Here is a 14126-nt window from a genome sequence, read left to right as displayed (position 1 = left end):
AAAGTGTGAAGAACTCATAACATTTCTGTAATCTGAATATAATCATGTAATTTTAATCTTGACATACCAGAGCTGTCTACCCAACAAGAGTTTTATACATTTTGCTGTTCATTATGTTGTGTTAATCAATATAATACTATGTGAAAGTGCTATGCATTTACAGTATATCAAGACATGCTAAATGGTAGTGTGACTATAGTGCCACTGTGTTGATTTCTAATGGATTTTAAAGGTTTATTACATGGCACTTGGTCTAATTGTACTGTATGTTGTTGATTTGTTCTTTTAAATTAGGATATATGTAAAGCACTTTGGTGCCACAGAGTTGGAAGGAAATGTGAAACAAAATTTATGCCAGCAGCTGAAGGCACGATATGCGGGCACAATATGGTAAGAATAGTAATCTGTTATAAACTGTACTGTCTATAGTCACTTTTCCTCTACTTGAGTTGAGACTAAAAGTATGGAGTTTGAGAAGCGGAGGAAGTGTGACCCTACGAGTGCAATGTGGGCGTGATCACCCCCTATACTATCATCCCCATTGCCTTCTTAAATACGTAAAAACATTCTATTACTAACAGACAGTTGGAAAAATTGGATGAAAACTAATGTGTAACTGTTTGTAGTATAAAAAGGCTAATTTAAGGTGGGTACACATCTCACAGATATATCTGCAGTCTGTGTAGAACATATGTTCTGCACACAGACTGCCTGCTTCGTCGTGAGTGGAGTCACAACTGGGTGGGCACTTACATGCGCCCGCCCTATCGGGCTATCAATCACCGCCAGCCTGAGCAGCAAGTGTTCGGGCGGTTGGCTGACCACCCATACACACAGCACGATGCCCCAATATATCTGCAGATATATTGGGCATCGGCTATGCAGCACAGCGGATGTGATGTGTCTGTGAACGACGTCATTCACAGACATATCGCTGGAACGCACTGGCAGATGCGCACACGATATATCGGCCAGTGTGTACCCAGCAGTAGAAGTGGACAAATTGTACTCCACATATATGCAGAAAAAGATGTCAAACATTTAAAAGTGTATTTACTGTAAGTGTATATGTTCAGTTAGATCATACATGCCTACCCTCCCGGTTTTCGCGGGAGGCTCCCGATTTTTCGGGTAACCCCCCGCACCCCCGGAAGGGTAGGCATTTCTCCCGCATTCTGCCCACTTCCTAGTGAAGTGGGCAGAATTAGGAGAATACCCGCGGCAATCGCGGGTCTCCGTGAAGGGGGCGGGGCTTAAGCTGTGATTCTGCATGAATCACAGCATTTGGCCCCGCCCCCTCTGTAAATTGTGCCCAATCGCAGCAATTTTACCGCGAGAGGGAGGGGCTTAATGACGCAAATCATCAAACCCCCCCCCCCCCCGTCGGCCCCCTGCTGCTTCTCTTACCCGGGCTTCTCCCGGGAAGAGAATATTAAAGGTAGGCAACCCTGAGTTAGATATGTCCAGCTGAAAAACAGCAGCATTTTTTTAGCTGTGTGTCTGACAACAGGATATATGATAGAAATATGGCTTTATATGTAACAGTAAATGTTAAGGTCACAGCTTTCTATTCATATACAATATAATGTAATGAATTGTCATTATCTAGGCAGCTATTAAATACAAATACAAATTAAATTAAATTCATACCTCTTTTGCTGTATCATTAAAGTAGCAAAAGAGAAACCTCTTACTTGCAGAATGCTATGGTAAATGAAATAGTAAATAAAGGAATGCGAATAGATGGTACAACATGTGTACAGTACCTATGCAATTGTTTAAGAGACTTAGCATATAAATTAATAAGAAGGTGTAATTGTTTTGAAATCCCTCCAGAGATAACATAAGCTTCAGGATACATAGTAGGGACAGGAAATTGTGATTGCTGGAAGTAGCTGGAAGAATTTGAGTCTGTTCCATAATTACTCATAATTATATAAGAAGGGATTAAACATTGGAGCAATGAACTATTGCACATCTGCTAAAATATAGAATCAGATATCCAAACTAATTGTTATGCTAGCACCTCTGAAACTAAGGGATTTCCAAGTCAACATTTGAGTTTATGGATCCCAACTTGTACCTTTTAATATGGACCTGATAATATTTCTTGCAGGTGCTGATATGTGAATGTGCTGTTGATATTCAGATTATGCTTTTTACACGGCAACCTCTGTGTTGTACTGTCACCTCAGTGTATGCCACGTTGTACACATCTATCACTTTGTCTGGGTTCTTTGCTCAACATCTTTCTCACTCAAATGTGTGTTTTACACAAAAAACAACTGGAAGCGACAAAATTACTCTGCTAGATTACACTGATAAATTTGATGTGCAACATTTGTACAGCTGTGTCCATCTGAATCTGTGTAAGAGGTGTTACAATGCAGCAGCCACAGCTTTTTCACATCCAATATCCATTGTTCTTCATCTACAACTTTGCATGTGTTTAAATCTAATTTTGTGTGGTTAAAGTCAAAGCCCAACATGTTTAGTACACTGAGTGGAGTTTCACTGCATCCGTGATGCGAATGAGATGCAAAATTGAAAGAAGAGTACAGTACGCTACACCTCTCGCAGCATCTCAGTCACAACAGGTATTTTGTGCCATATGGCCATACTTGCCAACTCTCCCTGATTATCAAGGAGACTCCCTGAAATAGTAGCAATCTCCCTGAAGAGTTTAGCAATCTCCTTAATTGCTCCTTACCCCCATTATGAAGCTATTATATAAAAACAAAACTGAGATATATAGATTCAAATGGGATCAATAGTATAATTTCCCTGCATTGGTTATAAGGCACAATGGCTATATGCATTTTCTGAAAAGCATCAGTGTGTTTTCATGAACAATTAGATCTTACTATCTGCTTTTTGGATGATATATATTTGGATTTAAATCAATATTATGACATGCCTCTCAGATGTAGCATTACATGTCCACTTTAACACTGCACTCATAGGTGTTGCTGCACAATCTCCATAAAATGCTTTTTCAAAAGTAGGCAAGTGTGTATATGGCATATAGACACATCTGTAGGCCAGGGTTGGGTATGAAATCCGACATCTGCATCCTGATGGATGAAGATCCCGACAGAGGTGGTAAGTATGCTATCCTCCCTAACCCTCCCTTAGTGGAGCCTAATCCTAACCCCCCCCCACCAGTGCCTAACCCTAAACTCTCCCCGGTGGTGCCTAACCCTAACCCCCCCTTCCTGCATTCTAAACCTAACCCTCCCTGGTGGTGCCTACCCCTAACCCTCCCTCCTTGTAGCCTAACCCTAACACTGCTCGGGGGGTGCCTAACCCTAATCTTTCCCTGAGGGTTCCTAAACCTAAAACCCCCCAAAGCTAAGTCCCAAAAAGCCATGCTTACCTTCATTCGGGATGCTGGCTGTCAGGATTTTGGTGTCGGGATAAAGATAGCTGTCTGGATTTCGGCGCCTATCTTTAGTCCCGGGTCGGGATTTCGACAACCGGCATTCTGGCCGCTGGTAATATAACTACATCCCGTAGGCTGACATGTGTACAACATTTTGGCTACAACAAGAAGCACTACCATCTACCCCAGGAGACGGCTTCCCATACCTGATCTTGCCTCTATCTATCTATCTATCTATCTATCTATCTATCTATCTATCTATTTATCTATCTAACTACAATCTATCATAAATTGAATACTGAGTTGATAAAATTGATGTAATCATGTTAGAATTTAGAGACAGATGGTCTGAACTTTGACTCATTATTACAGATGAAAAGAAAAAGGTAATGCTAAGGACACTCTATATATTGAAAACAAGTGCTGATCAGATAAATAGACAAAGGATGGAGTAGATAGAGATGGAGTTAGAGGTGGAGAGAGATGAGGAGAAAATGTGTGTGTGTGGGAGAGGGGCACTGAAAACAGAGAGGAGGAAGCAGCCAGCCCCATTTACGAACGGACATAAATACCAGTGGCATTTTTCATTTTTTATCACTGTGGTACAAATACCACTAGTATTTATCAATACATACCCCTCCGGTGAGGTCCAGAGAAGTCCTCTTTGCCAACGAGGTCCTTCATTGGACTGGTGGCAGCCTAATGCTGCCAGCCACAAGCTCCTGTGTAATGCACATGCGCGACGGTCCATCTGCGCATGTGCATGACATGGGGACTCACCAGTGCCTGGCAGGCCTCACTGAAGCCGGAAGGGCAGCGCCAGGTTGCCATTGCCATCAATGGGGGACTGCTTCGCTCTCGCCATCTAAATATGGTGAGAACAATTCTGTGACAAACAGCAGTAATTTTAGATTACCCCTGTTTGTTGAATACAGAAAGGATGACATAACTCTGTTAACTCATAACTAAGCTAAAGTGGCTATGCATCATTGATAAATTGGGCCCAGAGGGAGAGACAGAGAAGAGGAGAGAGAGAGAGAGAACACACAGGATGTGCTAGGGACAATATAACAGCAGTATCAAAACCGGGCACTAGGGACACTCTGTTGAAGCCAAGAACCGGGGAGTTAGAGTGGTAGAGCAGTAACTGACAGGGGTGACAGTGAAATGTCTTCCTATTGCTGCCAAACCCAGGTTTGGCTAGACCTGCCCAGAGGTGCGGAGTCAAACCCACTTTGTCGTCTTCACCAGTGACCCGTCCCCTCCTATTGGGATTTGGGTTTCGCAGCACCAAGTGAGCAGGACGCAGCCCTCTGGACAGGTGCCTGGAAGTGGCAGAAGCCAGGAATATGATACTAGACAATAGCGCTGAGGATTATTGAAAAATCTAATAACATTGGAAGTTACTGAAAGCTGTGGTAACACTGGAGATTACTAGAAATGAGACAAACTGGGAATTAGTAGAAATGGAATGGCACTGGGAAATGGGGTTGTACTGGAAATGCTGGAAATGAACAAGATGCTGGCTTGCTCTGGAAGACACGGGAGATCCTGAGACTGACTTGCTGTAAGGAACACAGGGAATGTAGATACAGGAGTGTACTGAGATTTGCTAGAGATTCAGATGCAGACTTGCTTTGAGAAACACAGGGGATGCAGACACAGGGATGAACTGAGAATTGATAGAGATTCAATCGCAGGCTTGCTCTGTAACTATGTGAGAGGTGAACATGTAACTCAGGAAAGTCAGCATGAGAAGGGAAACTCTGAATACTGGTAATCAGCTTAACAGCTAAAACATGTAACACAGGGAGAGAGCTGGACAGCACACCTAAATTCAGCATGAGAGCAAATACTTATAACTCAGGGAATCAGCATGAATAGCTGAACTGCACACTGGAGAGAGAATCGCTGGAAAACACTGGAAGTTGAAAACAATAGGGAGCCTGGAGTGAAGAAGTAGTACTCAGTCTCTGGAACACTGAAGACTTGAAGTAAATTAAGAGATGAAGTTGATCAGGCAACTTCCTGTTCCTGGAGTCAGACCTAAATACCCCTAGGCAGTTGGTCATTGGATCAGAGGATCAGCTGAGTGACCGCAGGACTACCATTTGGTAGAGACTACTCAGGTAGTATGGACCAACATGGCTGCACCCATGCCCACTACCACAGGAACCAGGATGCATGCACAGAAACCCTAGCACACCCGGGGAGAATGCCACTCACCTCCACTGCCAACAACTGAACACCTAAGCCCAAGGACACCACCACGGAGGTGAGTTGCAGCCGATCCCAGGCCGCAACCCGACAAGCAGTATGCAATAGGAAAAAAACATAAAGCTTTTACTTATACTAGAGATGAGCGGTTCGGATTTCTTCTAATCCGAACCTGCCCGTACATCAGGAATCCGAGTCAATCTGAGTGGTGGCTCAAGTCTTCCCGGCTGACTCGGATTCCACTTGAATACAAAATGTCATCCTCATGGTGTCTGATTCATGCGGGTTTTGGATTCTATATTAGGCGACGTGGACGGGATTCCTTGTCAGGCAAGCTTTATGTGTAAATTTTTAGAAAACAAAACAAAAACAGTCACGGCATTTTGGCATAACCAAAACTGGATGACGAATTGGAACAAAAACCAGCAAAAATGGTCCTTCACACGTCTCTAGCTCAAACAAGGCCAACAAATGTACATGAAACAATACTGTTAATGACTGAGAATAAATACAAAAGTCTGTGAATACATGTGTCCACATCCCTAACTACTCAATTTGTAAATAAGAGCACTGTGACCTCATGATGAGATGTAATGTTACATTATGGGATCTATGTTTCAGTTCATCTAAAAAGGACAAATGGATAAGTTGTCCATAGCAACCAATCAGCTTCTAGCCACCATTTATCTAGTACTACTTCCAGCACCGTGTTCCAGTCCTCCAACCCTGAGCATATGACATTGTGACATGGTGCAAAGAGGGGGTGGGTCCTTCAGCACCAGGCAGTGCAGCACTGCCTGGAGCCTCCTCAGAACGCTTCAAGTTGCTATACTTAAAGGCTGTAGGATGCAGGGGATGCTCAGACTGTAGATGAGCCCTTTTAGTAGTTCCCTCTGTAGTTGTGCCCCTTTTAGTAGTATCTGACGTAAGATCGATCCTGTGTCTCACAGGCTCATAAGGGAAACAGTCATTGAAATGACTTGAATTGCTGCAGGATGGATCACATGAACAAAATAAATGGCATGATCTGCATACGGTCATAAGATCTGATTATAGGAGCTGCGGGAGCGCGCATCGGATCTTATCCCTTACTAAAATAATACACAATTTTCATAAGAACCATCTTATGACTCATAGAAAATTGTGCAATTAGCCCGAAATTGTGCAGGTGTATGGTCAGCATTAGAAGCACATTATTGCATTTGTACACTGCCTCTTCCATGCTGAGAATACTGTAACACAGTGGCGTAACTATAAATTTTGCTCCCCCATGCCAAAAATGTTTCAGGCCCCCCCCCCCCCCAAAGATCAAACACACCCAAAGACGACAGTGACGTGCCTTACACATTATGACACATTAAGTAATGCAACTTATAACACAGTGTGCCACACCAGAATGCCCCTTACAACACATTATGCCACACAGCAATGCCCATTACACATGCCACACAATAATGTCACGTATAACACATAATGACATACAGTAATGCCCTTATAGCAAATTTATGCCACACACTAATGCCCCTATTTCACATTATGCCACACTGTAATGCCATATACAACACATTATGCCACACAGTAATGCCACATACAACACATTACGCCACACAGTGATGCCACATACAACACATTATGCCACACAGTAATGCCACATACAACACACTATGCCACACAGTAATGCCCCTTACACATTATCCCTCACAGTAATGCCCCTAATAGCAAATTGTGAACACAATAATGCCAAATACACATTATGCCAAACAGTAATGCCCATTACATCCCACCCTGACAGATCTACTTCACCAACCCTCCTCTTTGCTCCTGCCAGTCTGTCACCTCAGCTCAAGACAGATTGCACAGTATTTATGTCCGTGTAGAACCAGATTATTGGGAACATAGTTTATAACCTGTAAACTGTGTGTATCAAGTTAGTGCCCCTTATACAGTGCCCCCTGTAGTTGTGCCCCAAAATGCAGTGCCCCCTGTAGTTGTGCCCCAAAATGCAATGCCCCCTATACTAGTCCCCCTCATGCAATGCCCCCTGTAATAGTGCCCCTTATGCAATGCTCCCTGTAGTAGTGCCCATTATGCAGGGTGCCCTGTAGAAGTGCCCCATATGCAATGCCCCCTGTAATAGTGCCCCTTATGCATGCCCCCTGTAGTAGTGCCCATTATGCAGGGCCCCCTGTAATTGTGCCCATTAAAGTAGTGCCCCCTGTAATGTGCCCCTTCAAGTAGTGCCCCCTGTAGTTGTGCCCCTTCTAATAGTGCCCCCTGTAGTTGTGCCCCTTTTAGTAGTCCCCCCTGTAGTTGTGCCCCTCCTAATAGTGCCCCCTGTAGATGAGCCCCTTTTAGTAGTTCCCTCTGTAGTTGTGCCCCTTCTAGTAGTGCCCTCTGTAGTTGTGCCCCTTTTAGTAGTGGTCCCTGTAGTTGTGCCCCTCCTAGTAGTGCCCCCTGTAGTTTTGCCCCTTTTAGTAGTGCCCTCTGTAGTTGTGCCCCTTTTAGTAGTGCCTGCTGTAGTTGTGCCGCTCAAGTGATGCCCCCTGTAGTTGTGGCCTCCCCAAACCTCCCCCCGTACTTACTTGACTCCGTGCGCTGTCATCCGGGCTGTCTTTCCTGCTGCCATGCTGACTGGATCTAAATAGATCCAGCAGACGCGGCCGCGCAGGTTCCCCAGGTCGCGGGTGACGTCATGACGTCACCCGCGCACTGCATTACTGGGAACGCTGGCCTCTGAAGCGATCGGAGGCTTCCTTAGCCTCCGATCACTTCAGAGGCCAGCGCTCACAGTTGCAGTGGCGTAACCACTGCCCCCGTCGCCCCCATGCTACCCGGCGCCTCCAAGCCACCGCGGGGGCTGCGGGGGCAGTAGTTACGCCACTGCTGTAACAGTAAAGAAGTTTTGTAATTTGCTGAATAAAAAAATCTATATTAGGTATTACATTTTATGCTACAGTCATGTAATGGGAAACCTCTCCTTTCCTTTTTCCCTTCCTATACTAATTACCATTAACTTATGAGTCATTATGGAAAGGAAAGGAATACCCTGGTGGTATGTAATGCTGTCATTTCTAGACTAGTACACCTTAAAAATAGAGTTTTGTTAATAAAGCTTAAATAGCCTTCTGGAGTTAGGAGGTTTTAAATTCCATTTCCCATTGGTTTGTCACTGCAACTAACAGGATTAAAATCTATTTTATCTGAGGCCTAAGGGGCTCATTCAGACCCGCTCACTAGATGCGTACGCTCGCTCCCAGCGTATGCAAATTCTCCTAAGTGACGGCAAGGCAGACGATCGCATGGCAAGGCATAAACACGCCCACTATGTCTTGGCGTGTGATCGCTTTGTGTATGTAGATGCCCACTAACCTGTCTTAAAATGCCCACTAGCGCATGTCATCTCCAGGAAGTGTATGCAAGCATCGGTACATCGGGTACCATCGGCAGCAAACGCAGCGCTTAAGGTTGCCTATACCCTGCCACAAGCACTGCGATCACTTCAGAGTGAAATCCCACCAAGTGCAGTGTACTATGACGCTGCCTTTTAATTATGCACGCCTCTGAAACAGCGTTGAGACACTCAGGCATGCCTGCGTTCGCACCTCCACTCCCCCGTTTCCTGTGGCCGGCCCCTATCACCACCCACAAATGGCCTCTCCTGTCACTCACTCTACTGGGCAGTCTATGCGCAGCGAGTGAACGCATCCCAATCTCTCGCATTGGTTTGCGCATGCGCATTGCAATGCGTATGCATGCGCAGATAGAGACTATCGGCCAGCTACGAGCGTTCACTTCATAGCGAACGTGTCTGAATCAGCCCCTAAATCTTTTAGCATCAGTTGGCTCTAATGATTAGAGCACAGGTTCGCAAACTTGGTCCTCAGTAACCCAAACAGTGCATGTTTTCCAGATCTCCTCAAAGAATTGCAAGTGAAATAATTAGCTTCACCTATTGTTCTATTAAAATGTGTCAGTCAGTAATGACTACACCTGTGCACCTGCTAGGTGATCTGGAAAACATGAACTGATGACAGAGGGCCTGATTCAGCTTGGATCGCTGTAGCTAATACGCATGCAATCGGCCGATTGTTGCGTTCTGCGTATGCATCGCAGTGTGCGTCCGTGAACTAGCTATTGTGATTGGGACTGCAATCGCAGAGGCTTCGCAGACCCAGGGCCAGACTGGTCATCTGGCAGTTCTGGCATATGCCAGAAGGGCCGAAGACCAGATGGGCCGGTCCAGCCGTCGAGAAGCCCAGACGAGCTGAGCAAATAGTAATATGCCTCTCAGAATTCTAGGCTGCTCAGTAGCAGGGGACCAGTCACACAGTGGTTTGTGGTCACTCCCATTGTGTTTATAACACAATAAGAGTGGCTGGTCCTGGCTGTCAGTCAGCGTCATGCAGCTTCACTGGCTATGTTTCATATTTCGAACCGCTCATTGTGGGTGGAGTCATAGAGCGCTAAGTTCCCCGGCAAAGGGAAGATGAAGCAGCCTGCAAGCAGGAGCCCTCTCGCCAGAGCAGTAGCAGTAAACACCCCTGCGGGCCGATATACCCCTGGCTGGAGCAGATGGGGCCACTGTGAACAGTCCTGCCTCCTCTCAGATCCCTGCAAATCGAGGCAATATGCCACGAGGGGGTGGGACTTAATGGTGCGAGGTGCCCGCCCCCATCAGCAACCTGCAACATCAGCTACATCAAAAAGTGAGTGTGTGAATCTATGTATACTGTGCTAGGGTGTACAGTTTGTTTGTGCTAGGGTGTGTACAATGTACGCATGTGTTAGTGTAATATATAGAATATATAGTGTTAGGAGATAGATATAGATATATATATATATATATATATCTCCATGTTTAGACTTTCAAGTCAGAAAGGGCACTCACCGCATTTAGCTGAAAGAAAGATGCTTTTAATATAGATAATCCTTCTCACCAAGACAGTGTGTTCAATTGACGTTTCAACCTCACCGGGTCTTTATCAAGATAGGTCACCGTGTGTCATCCATCCAGCATGCTAGATGGATGACACACGGTGACTTGGTAAGATGTATTATCTATATTAAAAGCATCTATCTTTCATCTAAAAATGCGGTGAGTGCACTCTCTGACTTAAAAGTCTAAACATGGATATACAAATGGAGTACTTCTAGTGACCTCCTTAGTGGTTCACCCTATGGACTTTCCATATCTTGATGTGAGTGCAGTATTATACACGTTATATATATATATATATATATATATATATATATATATTTATTTATTATATAGGGTACCGGCGCCAACTTAGATAGTGAACTTAATAACAATCTTGAAAAGAAAAACAATAAATAATATGCTCTCCCTATAGATGAAGGGTGTCAGCTGGACCAAATGTGTAGGGGCAATGGGAGTGCACCTTAATGAGAGTATGCGTAAGTATATCAGGTCTTAGCGACTGGCGTACTAGTACTGTGGAATTTTAAGATTTAAATATGCAATAAAGTGCTGTCCAGAAATAGTACCATAAAAATGCAGTGTAAATGTGACGTGGTAAAAGTATCTTTTCAATCAAAACAAACAATATATAATATGGCAGAACAAACACAAATTAAATAATGAGCTTCCACGTGCTCTGAAGGGATCTACCAGTGACCCCCAGTTCTGACTGGTCCCCTGTGCAAATAGTGCATATGATAAAGTGCAACGTTTGTAAATAATACATATACTATATGTCCCTTATACACATGAGATATATATATAGGGTAAAACATATAATGCAATAGGAGGAATTAATAAACAGTAAAATAAATAGTATGTAATAACATAGGCACACGAGAAACAATTCTATTTTAAAATGTTCAAATAACACTTTAAAAAGATAAAAACAAAGGTTCCAAAGCAATATATCATCAGCCCAGCGCTGATTAGGAGCCGGCCTGGTCTCGTCACATGTTTACAAGAGACAGAGCAGGAGAGAGGCCCGCCTCATTTCCTCACAGCTTAGCCTCTCATTGACAGCTGCTGCCTTAGACTGACTCCTGGGCTTGGCACAAAACTAGTCCCTTCTCCTTCCCCCTACCTGGACCGTACCATCAGGAAAAGGCAGTCACTTCTAACAGACACACAAGATCCAGTCTCCCAGATCCCAGCAGCAGCCGGAATTAAGTGCTTCTTAGGAAGCTGCTGTGTGAGCATGCAGTGCTGCGAGTGTGCAGAAATTGTACAGCAGCAGGTCATTGCTCCCATCCCAGTGTCTGTCCCTCTTCCAGCACCATTACTGACCCCCCCATCCTAGTACCTCCCATCCTGCCAGCCCAGTGTCTCCCCCATCCCTCCCCAACCAGCCCATTGCACCTATCTCACTGCCCCCACCTAGAACCCCCAGCCAGTCCAGTTAAGGGGTCACCCTCATTCATCCCAGTGTTTCCCCCTCCCACCCCTATCTTACTGTATCCTTCCAATCCTGCTCTCTGCCACCCATTCACAAGATGTCACCCCTATCCAGCCCAGTGTCCCCACCATTTCACTGACTCCCCATCGCAGTGCCTCCCCCCTTCCCTCACCAATCAGCCCACCTCTCCTATCTAACTGCCTCCAGAAAGAATCCCCAGCCAGCCAGTCTAGTCCCAGTGTCCTCCCCTCATTCAGCCCAGTGTACCCCCTTCTCTAGCCTAGTGTTCCTCCCTCTTATCACCATCTCATTGCCCCCTTCCCACCCAGTCAAGTGCCCCCCTATATATCACCCACTGCCTCTCCCGGTCACTCTCCCACTATCACCTGCTGCCTGTCACCCTCTCACCCACTGCCTGTCACCCTCTCCCTGTGGTCACCCACTGCCTCTCCCCATCACCCTCTCCCTGTCACTTACTGGCTCTCCCATCACCTTCTCCCCGTCACTTCTCTCTCCTGTCATCCTCTCTGCTGTCATCCTCTCTCTCACCCTCTCTCCTGTCATACTCTGCCTCTCCCAGATATCACCCTCTGCCTATGTTTAGGCCATTTACGGTACAAAGCAACCTTTTATCCTGAACACTCTGCTATAGGAATTGTGTGTGTTTAAGATTTTAATTCAAGTGATTTACACTACAAAGAGTTACTTTCCTTTTTGTTTTGAGGGACTTTGTGAATTAGAGTTGACTACTGACGAACTGAGTTAAATCCACAAACATAGGATCCGCAGAACACCATACCAGTAATCTGTTTACCAAAAGGACAAAACAGAACAATAAACTAAGCAACTATTTTTTAACATCTGTTTAGGACACTTTATTATTGGGTCTTTAGGAGGAATTGGTATGCTCCGGGATCCCGGCTGTTAGAATTCCAATGCCGGCATCTCGAAAGGGTTAAAATACCGACCCTTGTTGGTTAGTATGCTAGCTCTCCCTACACTAACCTTAACAACCCCTCTTTGATGCCTGACCCTAATCTCCCTGGTGCCTAACCCTAACCCTCCCCCCTTAGTGCCTAACCCTAACCCTCCCTCTAGTGCCTAACCCCCTAACACCCCGATACTTACCTTTGGCTGGAAATAAAAAGGATTGTAAGGAGGGGATGTCCAGGGAGCAAAAGTGTCTAGTTAGGGCTCTTTATATGGTAGCTCAACAATGACAAGACGAAGGGCATAGCCCATACTTACCTAATTCATAATTCTCTCTCAGCGGGTGGACGCGTCTGCATCATGACGTCATACTTAACAGAACCAAACAAATGTCTGATAATGTACATATATGAATCACCTGCAGGATGAGCTCTGTTGTGTGCATTTTAATAAAGAGAATGATGTACACTTGTATGTTTCTCTAATATTAATTATATTTGTAATAGCATAGACTAAGAAGTGGGAGGAGTCAGGACATTAAGGGGAAGAGTCTATGCCAGGAGCCAGGTGCTTTAAATGCCAGGGCCTATATTTAGTCCCAGTCCGGCCCTGCACGGACCCCTCGCAGGGTGATTGACAGGAAGCACCATTTGTGGGGGAGGGGCGGTCGGGGAAACGCAGGCATGTGCACGCCATTGCACGGGCATGCATAAATTAGCCACTGCGATGCCCTACGCAGTCTGAGGTCTCATAGCGTGCATGGTTGTTAGCAATTTCTGAGTAAGGTCAGGGCTTGTGCAAGTGTGATTGAGGCTGCGATGGTACTCGATTGTACCGATGGTTTCGCTATTCTGCTAAACATTACGGATGTGTGCAATGTAAAATGGGCGTCCTTATGCAGTGCTGACTCTGCATTGCAATCGCAATGGATTAGCATGCTATTGCAGTTGAACATATTGCAATCTGTAGTGAATCAGGCCCAGTGTTTGAGAAACACTGGATTAGAGGATGTATCACCACTTAAATTTTGCTTCTTATTTTCAAAGGGTAGGCAATGTAAGCTTTTTGTCACTATGCGGTCTATTAATCAATTCTGCCCCTAAAATATATACGTAAATTGCTGTTTCCGCATGTTTAAGGGAAGAATTAAATATCCCTTAAATGTAATACAGAGAGGCTGCCAGACCCTGCAGCAGCCGCGACAATATGTTTCTATGGGGATG

The 14126-nt window shown here is 45.0% G+C and overlaps 1 protein-coding gene across 1 annotated transcript in view; it reads left to right on the top strand.

Annotated features, from left to right (window-relative positions):
* ADAMTS16 (ADAM metallopeptidase with thrombospondin type 1 motif 16) overlaps positions 1-14126 on the top strand; it is a 337999-nt gene that overhangs the window by 158088 nt on the left and 165785 nt on the right. Inside the window, exon 11 of the mRNA XM_088442271.1 lies at positions 295-390. Coding sequence (XP_088298397.1) covers positions 295-390 — 96 coding nt within the window. The remainder of the gene's footprint in view (positions 1-294; positions 391-14126) is intronic.

This window comes from Taudactylus pleione, unplaced genomic scaffold (genome assembly GCF_031769625.1).
Source record: "Taudactylus pleione unplaced genomic scaffold, aTauple2 ptg000309l, whole genome shotgun sequence".
NCBI lineage: Eukaryota > Metazoa > Chordata > Amphibia > Anura > Myobatrachidae > Taudactylus > Taudactylus pleione.
Note: the sequence above shows the minus strand (reverse complement) of the source record. Positions and strands in the feature narration are given on the sequence as shown.